The sequence below is a fragment of the Dermochelys coriacea genome, chromosome 6 (assembly GCF_009764565.3).
Source record: "Dermochelys coriacea isolate rDerCor1 chromosome 6, rDerCor1.pri.v4, whole genome shotgun sequence".
Classification (NCBI taxonomy): domain Eukaryota; kingdom Metazoa; phylum Chordata; order Testudines; family Dermochelyidae; genus Dermochelys; species Dermochelys coriacea.
The window spans coordinates 123,600,061-123,620,414 of record NC_050073.1 but is presented as its reverse complement, the minus strand read 5'-3'; the positions used below and the strand labels follow the sequence as shown (position 1 = coordinate 123,620,414).

At 44.7% G+C, this 20,354-nt stretch overlaps 1 protein-coding gene and 1 long non-coding RNA gene across 5 annotated transcripts in view; one reads left to right on the top strand and one right to left on the bottom strand.

The window, feature by feature from the left end:
• The window catches only part of SOS2 (SOS Ras/Rho guanine nucleotide exchange factor 2), a 118,331-nt gene extending 106,830 nt beyond the window's left edge, over window positions 1-11,501 (bottom strand). For 3 of the 4 annotated variants that reach the window (XM_038405257.2, XM_043515642.1, XM_043515644.1), the window contains exon 1: window positions 11,354-11,501. In XM_038405257.2, coding sequence (XP_038261185.1) covers window positions 11,354-11,440 — 87 coding nt within the window. In that variant the 5' untranslated portion in view covers window positions 11,441-11,501. The remainder of the gene's footprint in view (window positions 1-11,353) is intronic. The other variant, XM_043515643.1, reaches the window with a different exon arrangement.
• Window positions 11,502-11,851: 350 nt separating this feature from the next.
• LOC119857022 lies at window positions 11,852-18,649 on the top strand. Its single transcript, XR_005293475.2, has 4 exons — window positions 11,852-12,194; window positions 12,419-12,634; window positions 13,298-13,594; window positions 14,820-18,649. It is a non-coding gene; the product is annotated as an uncharacterized LOC119857022 (long non-coding RNA).
• Window positions 18,650-20,354: the final 1,705 nt, after the last annotated feature.

Here is a 20,354-nt window from a genome sequence, read left to right as displayed (position 1 = left end):
AAAAAGTGGGAGTGTGCTAATAAAGTCTGCGGATGATACAAAGCTGGGAGGTATTGCCAATTTAGAGAAGAATCGGGATATCATACAGGAGGTCATCTGCATGACCTTGTAAACTGGAGGAATAGCAATAGGATGAAATTTAATAGTGAAAAGTGTAAGGTTTAGGGATTAATAACAAGAATTTTAATTATAAGCTGGGGACGCATCAATTAGAAGTAACGGAGGAGGAGCAGGACCTTGGAGTATTGGTTGATCATAGGATGACTATGAGCCGCCAATGTGATATGGCTGTGAAAAAAGCTAATGCAGTTTTGGGATGCATCAGGAGAGGTACTTCCAGTAGTGATGAGGTTTTAGTACCGTTATACAAGGCACTGGTGAGACCTCACCTGGAATACTGTGTGCAGTTCTGGTCTCCCATGTTTAAGAAGGATTAATTCAAACTGGAACAGGTACAGAGAAGGGCTACTAGGATGATCTGAGGAATGGAAAACTTGTCTTATGAAAGGAGACTCAAGGAGCTTGGCTTGTTTAGCCTAACTAAAAGAAGCTTGAGGGGAGATACGATTGCTCTCTATAAATATATCAGAGGGATAAATACAGGAGAGGGAGAGAAATTATTTAAGCTCAGTACCAATGTGGACTCAAGAACAAATGGATATGAACAGGCCACCAGGAAGTTTAGACTTGAAATTAGACGAAGGTGTCCAACCATCAGAGGAGTGAAGTTTTGGAATAGCCTTCCAAGGGAAGCAGTGGGGGCAAAAGATCTATCTGGCTTTAAGATTAAACTCGATAAGTTTATGGAGGAGATGGTATGATGGGATAACATGATTTTGGTAATTAATTGATCTTTAAATATTCATGGTAAATAGGCCTAATGGCCTATGATGGGATGTTAGATGGGGTGGGATTGAGTTACCCAGGAAAGAATTTTCTGTAGTATCTGGCTGGTGAATCTTGCCTATATGCTCAGGGTTTAGCTGATCGCCATATTTGGGGTCGGGAAGGAATTTTCCTCCAGGGCAGATTGGAAGAGGCCCTGGAGGTTTTTCACCTTCCTCTATAGCACAGGGCACGGGTCACTTGAGGGAGGATTCTCTGCTCCTTGAAGTCTTTAAACCATGATTTGAGGACTTCAATAGCTCAGACATAGGTGAGAGGTTTTTCGCAGGAGTGGGTGGGTGAGATTCTGTGGCCTGCGTTGTGCAGGAGATCAGACTAAATGATCATAATGGTCCCTTCTGACCTTAGTATCTATGAATCTACGTAGCTGGAGTTGCATAGCGTAGGTCGACTCACCGCGGTAGTGTAGGCATAGCCTTAGGCTATGTACATACTACAGCTTAAGTTGACATAAGTTACGTCACCCAGGGGTGTGAATAAGCCAACCCCCGAGTAACTGAAGTTACACCAACGTAAGCGCCAGTGTGGACAGCGCTATGTCGGCAAGCTCCTCCCGCCGACATAGCTACTGCCGCTTGTAGGGGCTGGAGTAATTATGTTGATGTGAGAGCTCTCTCCCACTGGCTTAGAGCATCTGCACTAACAGCACTACAAGCACGTTACTGTAAACTCTGCAGTGTAGCTATAACCTAAGCAGCATCTTGTAGTTTTGTTGCAAGAGCACCAGTTTATTTATCTTCATGCTTCAAATTTGTAAAGATGTAGAGGTTTAAGATTTGTTTGTAACCAAGGATGCCTCAGAACTCATTCAAAACACAAGAATGGCAGAATTATCATTTTAAAATTTTGTGATATAATTCCAACTGTTAAATATTTGTTCACCATAATGCTTTCAAACCCATAAAATTAACCACAGGCCCTGATCCTGAAAAGGCCCTGACCCACCACCGAGCCCACAAAGCAGTTACTGGGGTTTCACCTGCACCCATCCCATTGCAGATTTAGGGCCATGGTTAATATCCTTAAAGTATCTGCTACCTAGTTTTTCCCTTGGCATGTTTTTTCTTACATGAAGTAGCATTAATATATGAACTTTCAATACTTCTTCAAATTTGCCATTTATACTTCTGAATGGAGCAGAAGAGTCTCCAAGAATAATCCCTTTAGGCATACTCTAGAAATCTGATGAGTCATCCAGAGCAACAGTGGACTTGTTTTGGAAAATGCAATTCAAATATTGTGCAGTAGTATGTACTATGTAGTAGTAGTAATATTATGTAGTGCTTATACTGCATGCATCTCCCACCTGCTGACACACCAGTACCAATAGTTTAAAGATAATGGCAAGCCTCATAAGTGAAAAGACTAAAACATCTACAATTATATAAAATGCTTTTGATTTTGAAAAACTTGTCAACAAACAGAGGAAAGTTCAAAGCTTTTGATTACAGATATGCATTTAAATACATCTTTATAGTTAGCCAATGAACTCTCCAAACTTGATATCTGCTAGGTGAACATTTAAATGCATGAGAGATTTTTTTTTTTTTTAAGATGAAATCAAGTATGTACGGCCAACTGCACATTGTTTCCTCTTCCAATGTTTATTTCTCCTACATAAGAACATAAAAATGGCTATACCAGGTCAGACCAAAGGTCAATTTAGCCCAGTATCCTGTCTTCTGACAGTGGCCAATACCAAGTGCCTCAGAGGGAATGAAGAGAACAGGTAATCATCAAGTGATTCATCCCCTGTCGCCCATTTCCAGCTTCTGGCAAACACCATCCCTGCCCATCCTGGCTAACAGCCATTGATGGACTTATCCTCCCCTACATTTATCTAGGTCTTTTTTGAACCCTTTTATAGTCTTGGCCTTCACAACATCCTCTGGCAAAGAATTCCATAGATTGACTGTGTGTTGTGTGAAGAAATACTGTCTTTTGTTTGTTTTAAACCTGCTGCCTATTAATTTCATTTGGTAACCCCTAGTCCTTGTGTTATGAGCAGTAAATAGCATTTCCTTATTTACTTCCTCCACACCAGTCATGATGTGATAGACCTCCATCATATCCTGCCTTAGTCGTCTCTTTTCCAAGCTGAAAAGTCCCAGTCTTATAAATCACTCCTCATACGGAAGTCATTCCATACCCCTAATCATTTTTTTTTGTTGCCCTTTTCTGAACCTTTTCCAAATCTATCTTTTTTCGAGATGGGGCGACCACATCAGCATGCAGCGTTCGAGATGTGGGTGTACCATGGATTTATATAGAGGCAATATGATATTTTGTCTTATTTTTCCCTTTCTTAATGATTCCCAACATTGTTTGCTTTTTTTTGGACAGCCGCAGCACATTGAGTGGATGTTTTCAGAGAACTATCCACAATGACTCCAAGATCTCCTTCTTGAGTGGTAACAGCTCATTTAGACCCCATCATTTTATACGTATAGTTGGGATTATGTTTTCCAATGTGCATCACTTTGCATTTATCAATATTGAATTTCATCTGCCATTTTGTTGCCCAGTCACCCAGTTTTGTAACATCCTTTTGTAGCTCTTCACAGTCTGCCTGGAACTAAACTATCTTGAGTAGTTTTGTATCTGCAAATTTTGCCACCTCACTGTTTACCCCCTTTTTCAAATCATTTATGAATATGTTGAATAGGACTGGTCCCAGTACAGACCTTTGGGGAACACCACTATTTACCCCTCTCCATTCTGAAAACTGACCATTTATTCTTACCCTTTGTTTCCTATCTTTTAACCAGTTAACAATCTATGAGAGGACCTTCCCTCTTATCCCATGACAGCTTACTTTAAGAACCTTTGACAAGAGACCTTGTCAAAGGTTTTCTGAAAGTCCAAGTGCACTATATCCACTGGATCCCTCTTGTCCTCATGATTCATAGATACTAAGGTCAGAAGGGACCATTCTGATCATCTAGTCTGACCTCCTGCACAGCGCAGGCCACAGAATCTCACCCACCCACTCCTATGAAAAACCTCACCCATGTCTGAGCTATTGAAGTCCTTAAATCATGGTTTAAAGACTTCAAGGAGCAGAGAAGCCTCCCTCAAGTCAACCATGCCCCATGCTACAGAGGAAGGCAAAAAACCTCCAGGGCCTCTCCAATCTGCCCTGGAGGAAAATTCCTTCCCGACCCCAAATATGGCAATCAGCTAAACCCTGAGCATATGGGCAAGATTCACCAGCCAGATACTACAGAAAATTCTTTCCTGGGTAACACAGATCCCATCCATCTAATATCCCATCTCAGGGGATTTGGCCTATTCACCCTATAAATATAAATGATTGTTGACTCTCTCAAAGAATTCTAGTAGATTGGTGAGGCAGGATTTCCCTTTAGAAAAACCATGTTGACTATTCCCCAACAAATTATGTTCATCTATGTGTCTGACAATTGTGTTCTTTATTATAGTTTCAACCAGTTTGCCCAGTACTGAAGTCAGGCTTACTGGCCTGTAATTGCCGGAATCACCTCTGTAGCCCTTTTTAAAAGTTGGCATCACATTAGTTATCCTCCAGTCATTTGGTACAGAAGCTGATTTAAATGATAGGTTACAAACTACAGTTAGTAGCTCTGCAATTTCACATTTGAGTTCTTTCAGAACTCTGGGGTGAATACCATCTGGTCCTGGTGACTTATTACTGTTTAGTTTATCAATTTGTTCCAAAACCTCCTCTATTGACACCTCAATCTGGGACAGTTCCTCAGATCTGTCACCTGAAAAGAATGGCTCAGGTTTGGGAATCTCCCTCACATTCTCAGTCGAGAAAGACCAATGCAAAGAATTCATTTACTTTCTCCGCAATGGCCTTATCATCCTTTAGTGCTTCTTTAGCATCTCGATCGTCCAGTGGCCCCACTGGTAGTTTAGCAGGCTTCCTGCTTCTGATATACTTTAAAAAAATTGCTATTACTTTTTGGATCTTTGTCTAGCTGTTCAAAATTTTTTTTGGCCTTCCTAATTATATTTTTACACTTCATTTGCCAGAGTTTATGCTACTTTCTATTTTCCTCACTAGGATTTAACTTCCACTTTTTAAAGGATGCCTTTTTGTCTCGTACTGCTTCTTTTACTTTGTTGTTTAGCCATGGTGGCACTTTTTTGGTTCTCTTATGTTTTTTAATAATGGGTATACATTTAAGTTGAGGCTCTATTATGGGTGTCTTTAAAAAGTTTCCATGCAGCTTGCAGGGATTTCATTTTTGGCACTGTACCTTTTAAGTTGTTTAACTAACTTCCTCATTTGTGTGTAGTTCCCCTTTCTGAAATTAAATGCTACAGTGTTGGGCTGCTGTGGTGTTTCCCGCATCACAGGGATGTTAAATTTAATTATATTATGGTCACTATTACCAAGTGGTGCAGCTATATTCACCTCTTGGACCAGATCCTGTGCTGCTCTGAGGACTAAATCGAGAATTGCCTCTCCTCTTGTGGGTTCCAGGACAAGCTGCTCAAGACACAGTCATTTAAAGTGCCAGGAAACTATCTCTACATCCCATCCTGAGATGACATGTACCCAGTCAATATAAGGATAGCTGAAATCTCCCATTATTGAGTTTTTTATTTTTATAACCACTCTAATCTCCCTAAACATTTCACAGTCACTATCGCCATCCTGGTCAGTAGTATATCCTGACTGCAATATTCTTACTATTAGAGCATGGAATTACTATCCACAGAGATTCTATGGTACAGTTTGGTTCATTTAAGATTTTTACTTCATTTGATTCTACACTTTCTTTCACATATAGTGCCACACCCCCACCAGCACAACCTGTTCTGTCCTTCCAGATATATTTTATACCCCTGGTATTACTGTGTCCTATTGTTTATCTTCATTCCACCAAGTTTGTGTGATGCCTATTGTATCAATATTCTCATTTAATACAAGGCACTCTAATTCACCCATCTTACTATTTAGACTTCCAGCATTTGTATATAAGAACTTTAAATACTTTTTACTTTTTAGCTGTCTGCCATTACATGATGTAATTGAATGGGACACTTTTTCATTTGACTGTTTCTCACCAGATCCTACCCATATCTTCCATCCTCTCCTCTTTACTAGGACACGGAGAATCTCCTTAATAGATCCTCCCCTAAGGGATGCGTCTGTCCAAACCACGTGCTCCTCCGCACCTGTCGGCTTTCCCCCAGCCCTTAGTTTAAAAACTGCTCTATGATCTTTTAAGTGCCAGCAATCTGGTTCCTTTTTGGTTGCAGTTAAATGCTCTAGTTAGGATGCTTTCTGTGAATATCAGAAAAGAAATAGATTCCTGATAACATTTAAAAATAAATTCAGTATCAATGGGAGTTTTCAACTACAGCTCCAAACAGTTTTATACTACAATGCATTTATTATGAATGCATTAATAATGGGATTTGCGGAGGGGCCTGACTGAGTTAAGCCCCCAACTGCCACTGAAAATCAATGAGATTTAGGTACCTAACTCTCCCAGTCTCCTTTGAAAATCACAGCCTAAAATGTTAACTGATATTATATTAAAGCACAGATAACTTGGAAAATAATCTCAGTACTGCAAGATTTCATTCTAGAAAGGGTTGACTATCAGTAGGAATGGGGGCTCTGCAGTCATAGTGATAAACACCAGCAAGTTCACTTAGAGGACTGGGACCTTAGTTTTAGAGTGTGTTTCTTAACTAGACACCTTCCTTACAAAGGTCAGAGGGGAGACTTTGAAATACACAGGATCATTCATAGAATCCAAGGCCTGAAGGGACCATAGTGATCATCAGGTCTGACCTCTTATATAACACCCGCCACAGCACTTCCCCAAAATAACTCCTAGAACAGATCTTTTAGAAAAACATCCAATCTCGATTTAAAAATTGTCAGGGATGGAGAATCTACCACAACCCTTCGTAAGTTGTTCCAATGATTAATTACTCTCACTTATTTATGCCTTATTTTCAGTCTGAATTTGTGTAGCTTCAACTTCCAGCCACTGGATCCTTTTTCTGCTAGATTGAAAAGCCCATTATTAAATAATATTGTTCCCCATGTAAGTACTTACAGACTGTACTCAGGTTATCCTTTAATCTTCACTTTGTTAGGCTAAATAGACTCAAGGAACTCAAGCACTATAATACATGTTTTCTAATCCTTTCATCATTTTCATGGTCCTTTTCTGAATCCTCTCCAATTTATCAACATCCTTCTTGAACTGTGGGCACCAGAACTGGACACACTATTCCAGCAACAATTGCACCAGTGCCAAATACGGCAGTAACATAACCTCTCTACTTCTATTGGAGAGTCCCGTATATACGGGCAAGAACTGCATTAGCCCAATTGTGGATACCTAACTAACATGGCTACCCCTCTGATCCTTGGTAATTAGCCCTTTTGCCACAGCATCACACTGGGATCGCACGTTCAGCTGATTGTTCACCACAATCCCCAAATCTTTTTCAGTCACTGCTTCCCAGGATAGAGTCCCCCAGCCTATAAGTATGGCCTATATTCTTTGTTCCGATATATACATTTACATTTAGTCATATTAAAACACATACTGTATACTTGCACCCAGTTTATCAAGTGATCCAGCTCACTCTGTATCAGTGACCAGTCCTCTTCGTTATTTACCACTCTCCCAATTTTTCTGTCATGTGCAAACTTTATCAGTGATGATTTTATGTCCAGGTCATTAATAAAATTAAATGTTAAATAGTATAGAGTCAAGAAGCGATCCCTGCAGAAAGAACCCCACTAGAAACACACCCATTCCATGTTGATTCCCCATTTACAATTTTGAGATCCATCAGCCAACTTTAAATCTATTTAATGCGTGCTATTTTATATTTTTTAATTTTTAATCAAAATGTCATGCAGTAACAAGCCAAATGCCTTACAGAAGTCTAAGTATATTAACTTAACTCTATTACCTTTACCAACCAAACTTGTAATCTTATAAAAAAATTACTTATCTATTTTCCATCAAGTCCCATTGATTGGCATTATTTATATTGCCCTCCTTTTATTCTTTATTAATCAAGTCCTATAAAAGCCACTCCTTTGTCTTGCCTAATAGAACTGCTGGTGTAGGAGCTTCAAAAACTATTTAAAAAGTGATACTGTGGTCAAATTTAGCTCTAGATTTAGCGGGGGGGGGTGGGGTTTAAAGAATCTTTTACTAAACATAACGAGCCTTGTCAACTTAAAAGAACACTTCTCTTTGAAATGTTTTACTTATTAAAAGCAACACTTAAGATTGTTATAACTGAAATCAGCATGCTGGAAACCTTTATTTAAATCTTCTATTTTAATCTTGTTTTGCATTTGTACTTCAATTATTTTCCTAAAGAAAGGTGTATACTCATTGGTAGATATAATTTTGTATTATTTGCTAACCAGAAAGATAAACTATATAATTGTTTAAATGAATAGAGAGGTAGTGTAACACACATTTATTCAAATTCTTGATTTTTAACATTTATGTTAGAAAATGGTGAACATTTATTCCTAGATAATTTTTTATTTATGACTCGTATCAAGCTGCATGTGGATGGAAATTGGAATTCAAATAAAATGCACAAAATATTTAAAATTGTTTAAAATAAAAATACCTTAAGTGTGCTGATACGTAAGAAAAATGTTCATGAAAACATATGTTGCATTTAAAAACTGATATATTAAGCAAAGGAAATATCTTTTGTTAGTGATTTTACTGATTGTTTCTGGTCACGATGTCCTACTAGTTCTAAAAGATCTAAGATCTCTTTCTCTCACAGCTTATTTTTATTCAACAACAGGAAGAGAAAAAACAAGCTTTCCTGCTTTTTCAACTTTGAATGAACTAGTAATTGATATGAACTTGATCAATAAACTGAAATGAAAAAAATATTCTCTTTACACCTGCAAAGAGCAAAGAGGCTGTTGCTGTCAAAAATTGGCTTAGCACTTCAATAAACTCTGGTTCCATGCGATTAGCCAGGGACTTCCACCAGTTCAGTGGTTTCACAGTCTTTAAAACGCCAACAGGAAATATGCAGTTGATTTTTTTATTTAAATTTATTAATTAATAGATTTAGGCCTTAAAGTCAGAATTTCAAATTTTAAAAATAATTATTTTTAAGAAAAAATGTATTTACATAAAAAAATCCAGGTTTTGATTTGTATCCATTTTTTCAATTATGAATTTTTATCCCCCTTGACAGCTTCTTTTGGGACCAACCAAGTTTTAATGCATTTGCATTTAGTTTCAATGGAAGCTTTTTAAAAAACACTCCGCTTTAAGTATTTGGAACCCAAGCCTGGCAGAATCCCAAAGCTGTCTGTTTTCATAGTTTAAAGTGAAATAAGTTCAATATGTAAACAGCACAGTGACACATTACAGTTTTAAAATTTTCTGTTTTAAACACCTTCATTGCTGTGGTTTTAAACCTGACGTTGCCCGTTAATATCCTGTCTGGGATTACAATAATTGGAACACTGATACTATTTTACTTTGACTCATTGACATTTCATGCTTATTAAACAAATGCACAACACAATAGGATTGCTTCATATTAAGGGTGGGTATGGCAGATCAGGAACTTTCCCTGGAGGGGCTGGGGGGGGGGGGAAGGGATCTCTAGAAGCAGCTAAGAATCCTTTACAAAAATTCACACATTCTCTCTCTTTTAGAGAAATTCCAATACCAGTTCGGTTTCCTCATAACAAAACCAAGTCTATAGCAGTAAATTGGCAGCAACAACAACATTAACCAACTACAGACTGTATCAATATTTTTTGTTTTAGGATCTCAAGAAAAAAAATTTCAACTCAATGAAATTTGAAATTAAAATACATCCTATCCTTTTGGATCGAACTGGTAAAGCTGCACCTTATGTCATTTTCATCCAGGGGGAGGGGACAGAGGTTTATCATCTTTAAGTGTAATCCTGAAACTGGAGGGATATAGAAAGAACATGCATGGAGAGATGCCGCATGCTTTAAACCCCTGGCAAGCATATGGGGGTGGAAGCTGGGCAGTGTGGCACACTCCAAACTTCGGACTGATCCAAAGAGGAAATTCAGGGGCAAAGAGCAAAGCACCCAGGATTCTTACTACAGACAAAGATGCTCTTTTTAGGTCGGCCACAGGAGCATTTATCTGAGTTCAGTGGCCTTTGATAACGAGAACCACCCCCCCAGATATACACAAGAGGCAAAGGGTGCGTATCCCACATTTACGTAGTCTACCGATCTGATGCCACTCTTAAAACTGCTTTTGGAAAAAAGGAACACAGTCTCCCCTTCCTTCCTTAAAACACACACTAGCATCTCTCTAATTATTATGATTCATTATTTGTATGGCATCCGTAGGCACTAGCAATCCTAGACCAGGACCCCACTGTGCTAGGCAATACACAAACTCCTATCCAAATGACAGACCCCTCCCCAAGAAACTTACAATTAAAGCAGTTTCCCATATACAGCTTCTTTCCCATTTATGCACTGGGGCAATTGTGGGAGTATATAGTAGATAGGTAGATGCATAGGTGGTGGGGGTATATAGGAGGTGGGTAGACGTGTAGAGCAGGGTAGATGGGGTGGTGTATAGCAGCTGGTTGGCTGGTGTGCACGTAGGTGGGTGTGGATATGGTGGTGGGGTGTACAAGGATGGCTGGATGTATTATAAGTGGAGGGCAGGTAGGTGGGGGGTACACGAGGGAGGAGGATGAGGGGACAGGGACATATGGGGGGGCTGCACCAGGGATTGGGGGAGGGGGCGAAGTGCAAAGGGGTGTGAATGCGATAGGTGATGTAGAGGGGATGCAGACATGGTGCGGGGGGGGTGCAGAGGGGACATGGTGGTGTACAGGGGATGTGTGGAGGGGTGCACCAGGGATGAGGGTGCGCAGCAGATAGGGTGAAGGGCGTAGCGGGGATGCGGTGGGAGGTGCAGAGGGGATGCGGTTGCACAGGGGACGAGGTGAGGGACGTGGTGAGGATGAGGTAGGAGGTGCACAGGGGATGCAGCCGGGGCATGCCCAGCAGCTGTGCACAGGATGGGGGACGCTGGGAGGGTAAATGCCTGCAGGGGACAGCGAGGAGGGAGGTGCACAGGGAATGAGGTGAGGGGTGTAGCAGGGATGAGGTGGGTGGCGCACAGGGGATGTACATGGGGTGGGGGTGCAGCGGGGACGCAGTCTGGGGGTGCACAGCAGATGTACACAGGACAGGGGCGCGCAGGCGGCAAGGGCCCGCGGAGGGCAGCGGATGAGGGAGGCGCACAGGGGATGCGGGGGGGGGAGGGGCTGTAGCGGGGGGGGGCGCACAGGGGAGGAGGCGGCAAAGGGGGGTGCGCACAGGGGAGGGGGGGGCGCAGAGGCGATGAGGGCGCACAGGGGAGGGGCCCGCGGAGGCCCGAGCCGAGCCCCGCCCGGCCCCGGAGCCGGCGGCCGGCCTGACCTTGCGCAGCGCGGGCACGAAGAGCCCCCGCCATTTGGGGCCGTTCTCCTCGCTGAAGAACTCGTAGGGCTGCGGCGGCGGCTGCATGGCCCCGGCGGCGGCCCCCCCGCATCGGGGGCGGCGGGGCCCGGAAGGCCGCGGGCGCGGGGCGGGGCGGCGCGGCAGGGACAGGGACAGGCCGGCCCGGGCCCGGAGGCGGCCCCCGCTTGCCCTCGGCTCGGCCCGGCCGGCGCTGGCCGCTCCTCATGCGGGCCGGGCTGCGCAGGCGGGGGGGGGAGGGGGCGGCGCTCTGCCCCCGCCCGGCCAGCGATCACATCCGGAGGCCCGGGGCCGTGGCTGGGCTCCCGGGCGGGCGGGCGGGCGAGCGGCTGCCGGCCCCGCTGCCCCCGCCTGGCCACTCGCGCGACCTCGCTCTGCCCGCCGGGGCCGCCTCACGCCGCCCCTCCCTCCGGCGCGGCACTGCGCAGGCGCCCGGCCCCCCGCCCGCCTGGCCACCGCGCCCCCTAGCGGCCGCCTGGGTGCTGGCAGCGGCGCCACAGCGTCCGTGCGATCCAGGCCCGACTCCTCCTCCCGGGGCTAAGCACCGTGTGAACGCTCGTGGCAGGCGGTCGCCTGAGGCCCGGCGTAAGAAGAGGGAGTGAAGACACGGGGGCAGAGGGCTGAGCTTATCCAGCAGCGCGAAGTTTGCCTGAAAAGGGGCATCAGCCCCAGCCCACCCTGAGATCCACTGACCCATGCGCTTCAGAGCCTGGGCGCCCAACACGCCGCCCGTACGTCCCTCGTGAAAAGCTCCCCGGGGGGGTAGACAGCAAATCCAGCAAGGCGTGTAGGTTGCCCCTCGGTAAGTGAGAATTTAGGGCAGCGCTTCCCAAATTTTAAACCACCTGTGAACCCCTTTCACTAAAAGGTCAAGTCTCGCGACCTCCCCCCCCCCCCCCAAAATGAATATTGCCAGGGGTTTTCTCCTTTCCCTGAGAATAAATGATAAAAGCCGTGATCTTGGAAATATAAAATTTGTGTGGTATGACATGCTTATTACACACTCTTCATTATTTCTCATTACAGTATATTCCCTACCTTACGAAAACAGCAACACTCTTCCAAGATCTCGCTTTCATAGCTTGGTATCACTTTGAAGAAGCCTGTTATAAGACGAGGCTCCTGTGGTTCATCAAGGAGTATCAGATGTGAAACAGCATGAAGGGATTTAAGAAGCCAACTCAAATCGTTCCTCCTACACAAGCATTCAGGGCCTTGAGCAGTCCAGGCAAACGACGCACGGTACAACAAAGCTTAAACTTGTTCTTCATAAAAATTTTAAAAACAATACTAGCTGCCTATTTAATTATGAAAATAGCAAAAAACATCAACCTCCCTTTCTGTTTCTTATAAGGAATCTTGAAATTAAATCTCCTCAGTGTGATCGATATGCTCGCGTTGATCTGCTTAGCTCTTGGAAGTCCAGGGGCTCCAGGCTGCTGGCCCCGTGCTGCCCGGGGTCCCTAAGGACAGCTCTGTCCACCATTAGAGAATTTTTCCCCCAAACCCCCTGTAACATTTTGCGAACTCCAGTTTGGGAACCACTGATTTAGGGTAAGTTGCCCATTAGAAAATACAATCCATCAGGGAAGTATTTCAGTTACTTTCCTAACTGTAAAAAAGAAAAGGAGGACTTGTGGCACCTTAGAGACTAACAAATTTATTTGAGCATAAGCTTTCGTGAGCTACAGCTCACTGCATCGGATGCATTCGGTGGAAGTGAGCTGTAGCACACGAAAGCTTATGCTCAAATAAATTTGTTAGTCTCTAAGGTGCCACAAGTACTCCTTTTCTTTTTTGCGAATACAGACTAACACGGCGGCTACTCTGTTTCCTGACTGTGCTTCTCATCCGCACTCCAGCTCCTCTCTCCTGGTATGGCTGATGTCCGGTGATGTGTTCTAGGTAGACGTCCCTCAACCACCTGATGGCATCCAACACCATGAGTTGCTGCATCAGTCGAGCGAAGGGTTGACCAATTCTGCATTCCCGCCACACTTGCTCGTTACTGGGGTCCCAAGCACCCAGGGCTCCGATGATCGGTTTGAGCCTGAACCCAGTAACCCTTAGCTGGAAAGTCAGTCCCAGTTGTGCCCTACTGCAACGGATCCTGATTCCTGCCCTGTATCAGCTGAGCCGGAGTCCCAGCTAGAAACCAGGCCAAGACTGACAAGGCAGATTCCCTGGATGGAAAATGGGCATGTAAATACCTATTCTTACAATTATTTATTATTATTGTGCTACACTGCTGTTCTGGCTTCGGTTCTGAGTGCCCCATGGCTGCAGCCTTTGAAGGTGAATGTGAGCTAGGAGCCCTTCCAAGTATCCAGCCCCACCTCTCTCAGCCCACCCTGTTTGTTCGGCCGGTACATGTTTCCAAAATGGCAGCTGCTCTGCCTGCGCAATCGGCCTCTGTGACATGCTAAAGCCATGGCTAGCAACCGCGCATGGAGAGCACTTGCCCACACGCCTACTGTCCTTTCCCCTCACCTCAGCAGTCCTGGCCAGCAAACCCTTTCTCTGCCATCTCAAAATGGTAACCACCAGCAGGGACCAGCCACAATTTCTACCCTGCCCCCACAGTCAATTCTAATAATATTTGTGCAAAATTCAACAGGATATTGAGCAAGTGGCTACCGGAAAAGAAGTCGGGTTAGTATTTGTAGTTTACATGAGGGATGAATGGACAATGTATGCCCAGTCATGGCACAAACAGTACTGCTCCCTGCTAAAATATAAATGCCCTGTACACGGTTGTAGTCAACATTTATTGCAGGGTCCTATTAATTTTTCTCTGCACCTTCTCCATCTCTGCAGGGGAGACAGAGCAGGACTTAAGCCTGAGAAATTGCTCTGTTTTGTTTTGCCCATTATAGGGAATGGTTGTGCGCCCTTCCCTCCGGTATGGCTTGCAAGCCTCTTCCATCCCTGCAGCATTTCTGGGGGAGGGACCACCTTGGCAGCAAAGCTCTCTGGACAGCCCTTTGCCTTTTTGAATATGACCATTCTTTGCCTCCTAGTCACCTGCCTCAGTGTAAGGTCATTGAAAGCGAGGACCACACAGAGGGGATGGAGCGGGGATTACTATCCACTTCACCCCATCCCCACCCCCCTCATGACCCCCATAAACTCCCCTTAACACCTCTGAAGCCATAGAATTGCCTCCAGCATGCAAATAAAACCAAAAACAAACCTGGCACATTGCTCCAACCACCCCCCACCTCCACCCCTAGCAGCATGAAAGCAGACAGAGTAGATTGAAATCCAAATGCTCCAGCACCCTCCGCACATGCAGACGACTTGCCATCTGTGATGGTCCCCTAAGAACGAGAAGAGTCCCAGGGAGGTAAAATCATAGATGCACTAAAAGAAGCTATCATAGGATATGAACAATTTGCAACTGGTTTTTTCCCCCCTACTCCCACAGCAGCTGCAACCACCAGACTGCCAAGGCTACGACTTCTATCTATGGCTGACTGACTGGACAACCTGAGGGGGTGAAAAAGGAAGACCTGGGACAAGATGTTTGCAGAACTCATGGTAGAGTCTCACACAGGCCAGCTGAGAAGTGGAGGTTGTACACGAGCATCCAGAGGGAGGAAGAAATGCAGCTGTCTCAGGAGGTCGTGGCTGTGACCAAGAACAGCATCACCATGGCCACGGAGAGCATGGAAAAAAGACGGGGAGATACAGAGGCTGCTCCTGGACACTGTGCTGCATGTGAATGCTCTCCTTCACAACATGCTCTTGCTCAGCCAACAGGCTCTGCAGCACCATAATCTGTGACTGAGCCATGTCCTTCAGCCCCTGGACAATATCGGGTACTGGGACCAGTCGCAGTTCTTCCCCACCATACTCCTGCAGTGGTGCTCCTTGGGAGCGTTCCCTTTTCAAAATGAGCACTGAGACCTCTGGTGCTGGGAGCCCAGCTCTTTTGAGACCCGCAACACCCCTGACAGTTTTGAGCTGCAGCACTCAACTCCAGAACCCATGCGGACAAGAAGAGCCAGAGGGAAATCACACATGTGCCTTCCCTGTAACTCTGAGCACCCCCCTGTGGAATCTTCACAAGGATACCCGCAGTTGAGAGGCACCAATACCACCTACCCTTAGCGTGAGGAAACTTGGTGTATTCCTGTTGTAGGTCAGCTCCCCACTGCATCAGCACCTGGCAACACAAGCACTGCCTTCCTACTCCACAGGCCCTGATCGCTATACAGGTTAGTGATAGGCATACTCTACACCCGAGTCCTCCAAGCATCCCCCTGGAGCACCCAGCCCCAAATCTACTGGACACTCACAGAATTCCCAGATCCAAAGGACAGCACACCCCAGCTTACCAATACACCTTAAGTCACAGCTCTGGATAACACCCAGCACGTCAATAGGTTTATAGTAAAACCAAGAAGTTTATTAAATAAAGAACAGAGATTTGAGAAGAAACAAGTAGAATTACTAGAAACAAATGGTTACATATAGAATAAAATCACAATGGGCTTTCTAGAGCCTAGACTTAACTAACAAAACTTTCCCATGTTTCATAAGGGTCAGCTCATCCAGAGCCAGATTGGCTATGATACTTCATTCATAAGACAGGCCAGCTGGCAACTCAGTCCCTCAGCAAGGGATAACTGGATGTCACCCTGCACCCCCAGCTATAGTTCCAACGATACATTGTCTTCACCTGCAAACAGGGTAACCCAAGGAGAGACTTTGCAACCACTTGATTAGCATGTTGCTCAGACTGTAAATAGGTAGTCACTGTGAAGTGTACAATACTTCCTCTACATATAGCCAGACAGGTAGATAAGCATCTCCTGCCTGAACGAAATCTTTGAAGCCCCCAACTCACGGACACTAAGAACATAATTTTCAGTATATGTACATAACTCCTTACATATTATCCATGCAGACATTTCACAATTATTATGATGACCATTGTGACACAGGCTTTCATAGAAACCTTATATGACACTCTTTGGCAAACTAGTATGTATATACCAGACTGTGTGATCCTTGTAACCCTTATCTAGCCCTAGTGCCTTCTGTCTGTTGGATCAGGATCACACCTCCCTCAACCCAAAATTATTCTATTTGCAGTGTTCTTACTGTTCAACTTTCAGTTTTGTTTTGCATTGGTGCTTCAATGAAAGTTGTTGTCTATAGTTGTTTGCTTAGCACATTGTTTAGCTAAATGTATTTGCACATATGAAACTATTATTATTTTTCCATTGGTTCTATCAAAAACTTTACTTTTAGTTTTTTATTGTTCTTCCATAATCAGAACAGTTTATAAAGCATCAGTTATGAGTGATCAGTGCATTTATCTCAGCCATTCCTTTAAATAAAGCTGAAAACGTTCATAGGGTTCACAAAAGTACAGAGGGAATGTTCCATTTCCTACCCAGTACCCCAGTGCTCACCCTGTATCTTTCCCAACTCCCTTTCCATGGGCTAACAGCGGCACATATTCAGGCCTAAGACTCAAAATATGAACAATGGGGCCCTCTGAGCACATTCCCCTGTTTTCTGTGGGACTCCTCCTGGCTGCTCGAAGCACCAAGCAAGCCTCTGCCGCCCACTTATCATTAAGGCTTTCTCCCCTGCTCTCACAAACATTGTGCAGAACACAACATGTAGTTATAACAGTCAGAATGTTTGTTTCTGCTGCTTCCAACCTATTCCCTAAACAGCCGTCTGCCTTTCAAACAGCCAAATGCAACCAGCATTCTGCAACTACTCAGACAGAGGCGATACATGGGGGGAGGCATGCAGGGTCACACCCTCACCCCCAGATTGCTCGGTCACATGAAGTGGCTGGGCCCCCTCCCTTCGGAGCAGCTGAGCCACGAGCTGCGCCAGGCAGGGAGAGGCAGAAGCAGAGGAGCAGCTGGGAGCTGCACAGAGAGGCTGCTGCTTTCTGGGAGTGGGGATTGCTGGACGGAGGGCATGGCTCGAGCTGTTCCAGGGTGGTGCTCCTGCACTGTCACCAGGCACAGGTCGTCAGTGCCCTCAGGCAACAGTTTAAATGTTCCTTCCTTCTGTCCAAGTGGGGCGTGTATGGCTTTGTTAGCCAGGGCATCAGAGGATAAGCCAGGACTCCCAGAATAACCAGACCGACGTCCACACCATTAATGTCAACGGTGGTCCTGAAGGAAACGGTTCTTTGTCCATTATTCTAAAAAGAACTGAGTTCCGAAAGATCCTAGCATTGTAGACCCCTCCAGACCACTCTGCATTTATGTCTGTTAATCTGCCACAGTGGCCGACCAGTCATTGGAGCACCCGGGAGAAATACCCCTTTCTGTTTATGAGTTCTGCACCCTGGGTGGGGATGTGAGAATGATAGGCACATGGGGTCCATCAATAGCCCCCAAGCGGTTTGGGAACCTCTGGCATGCAAATCTATCAATAATCTCCTGAGCACTATGCAGTTTTACGACTCAGTTGGACAGCACCTTATCAGTGGCATAGCAGACCTGCATGAGAGTGGGCCCCCAATAGTTGATCGCCCCACAACAAATTGGTTAGTTATGGACCAGTAGCATTCTGTGGTGACCAGCTTCCAGATGGCAATGGTGACCCCGTTACTCCGTCGGTAAGGGGCACTGCATGTTGATACACTGTCGCTGCAGCTCCAGCATCAGTTCTGCACAGATCTCAAAAAACGTAACCCTCCCCATCCTAAAGTTCTCTTGCCACTGCTGGTCGTCCTATGTCTGCACAACAATCCTCTCCCACCACTGGTTTCCTGGGTCCAGAATCGGTGCTGAATGCTGTGCAAGTGATCCTGGAACTGGGCCTCTTGTTCCAACAGCTCAGCATCATCCTCTTCCTTCTGGCTGCCATCGCTTCCGAGTATTCTCCTGCCATTGCAGGAGCTGCAGCTGCTGGCATAGGACATTTTCCTGCTTCTGCACAATCCACGTCATCTGCTCAGTGATGTGCCGGATGAAGACCAGTGTCAAATTCGTCCAGCTTTGACTACTGTAATATAGCCCAAGCAGCTGGTGCTTATTCACACTCCTCACCATAGCGCTGCGGAGCAGTTGGGTCCATGATGGCCAACAGCAATTCAAAAATGGCACAAGGTCACCCCAAAGGGAAACATATGGGACAGAGATGGTGGAAATGTTGGATTATATTAAAGAAGTTCTGTATTAAAATCACAAATGAGTTTGATTCCCCATAGTTTAAATTCCAGGGTATTACTATTAAGAGGTCTCTTGGTTTTTGGTACTGTTTCTCTCCCTCTCTGTGTGAAACTTGCAAGCTACTAATTGTGTTAGTACATCCTAAAACAGAGTCTGTTCTCAAAGCAATACTTTGTAACAACAGAAACAGCACACAGAGACTCCACACCCTTTTGTTGTATTTATCTCGCTTTGTTAACAATTGTGATTAAAATAGAGATAGAGGATGTATGTGGATGGATGCTTGGTGTGGATAATAACTGAATGATCAGTGAGGTGCCAGCCTAAGAATCCAGTGTCCATTGGCCGAAGAAGGCATCAAGTGGAAACAACCAGAGGACCCCCGGAGGGTAGACTGGAATCCACCCAACAGCCTCAAGGATGGGAGAACCGAAAAACAACACGGAGCTGTCAGGAATGTGCCATCTGCTGATTGATTCAGCAACAGCATGATGAAGCAATTCCCATAGACTGGCATAGGAATAAATTCCTATAAAAATGGACTCTAGAAACTGAGAACTTTGGGGTCTGATTCTGCAAACCAACTTCCAGGAGCGTCAGATGTGCATCTGACAAGGCCGTGCCCCCTCCTCGTGTCCAGGCCACCTGACCAGTGGCTTGGCATGAGCAACTCTAAGGCTGGTAACTATGATAACAACCTTGCAGAACCTGTGTGTGTGTGTGTGTGTGTGTGTGAATGAATGTGTGAATAAATATGAAATTGAATGGAATGTTATAGCTATAACTAACTGCTTACTAGGACTCTTTCTGTATTCACAATAAATATGGCATTTTGCCTTTTCCCCTTTTAATAAGATCCTGCTGGTTTTTATTTTATTGGTATAACAGAAACATGGAATTTAAAAAAAGATCTACCTGGTTTCCCACAATTCATAGCAAAAACAATCCCAAAATGCACACTGCTCAGCAGTGAAACAAAAGACCATGGGATACCCCCCACCAAGAACACCACAGTTTGCAGCACCACTGCAGTATGTTCATACGCTGCAAATTGAAAATGCATCACATGTTCTGTGTGCATGCTGTTGGAGTGAGTTACCTGACATGCATCAAACAATTTTGGATTAAACTCCCCCCACCTCCATAACCACACCCTGAATCAGAAAAAAACACTCATTGCAGAATAAGAGTGTCCATATGTGGAGCTATTGTGGAATAACTAGTCTGGGCAATTTCCATCTATAGACAAGCCCTCACATATGCAGTTTCTTCTGCTCCTTTGGACCCACATAACTTTAGGAGGGCATCCCTGGCAATTGCTACTTCCCTTTCACTGCTGCCAAAACTATGGCAAAGTGTCAGTAGTCTACACTGGGAGCAGTTGACCACAGCAGTCTGGATACTTTATCCTGGGCGATGGGCACAGCAGCAGACAATATAGTTTCATCATGTGGTGATAACACTCATTCCATTCCACTAGTATCTCTAGAGGATGTTAAACAGAAGTTACTAAAGTTAAACATTTTAAAATCAGCAGGTCCAGATAACATCCAAGAGTTTTAAAAGAGCTGACTGAGCACTTGCTGGACTGTTATTGTTGATTTTCAGTAAGTCTTGGAGCACTGGGGAAATTCCAGGAGACTGGAAGAAAGCTAATGTACCAATTTTTAAAAGGGTAAACAGTATGATGGGGGTAACTATAGGCCTGTCAGACTGACATTGATCCCAGGCAAGATAATGGAGCAGCTGATACAGGACTTCATTAATAAAGAATTTAAGGAGAGTAAAGTAATATATGCCAATCAATA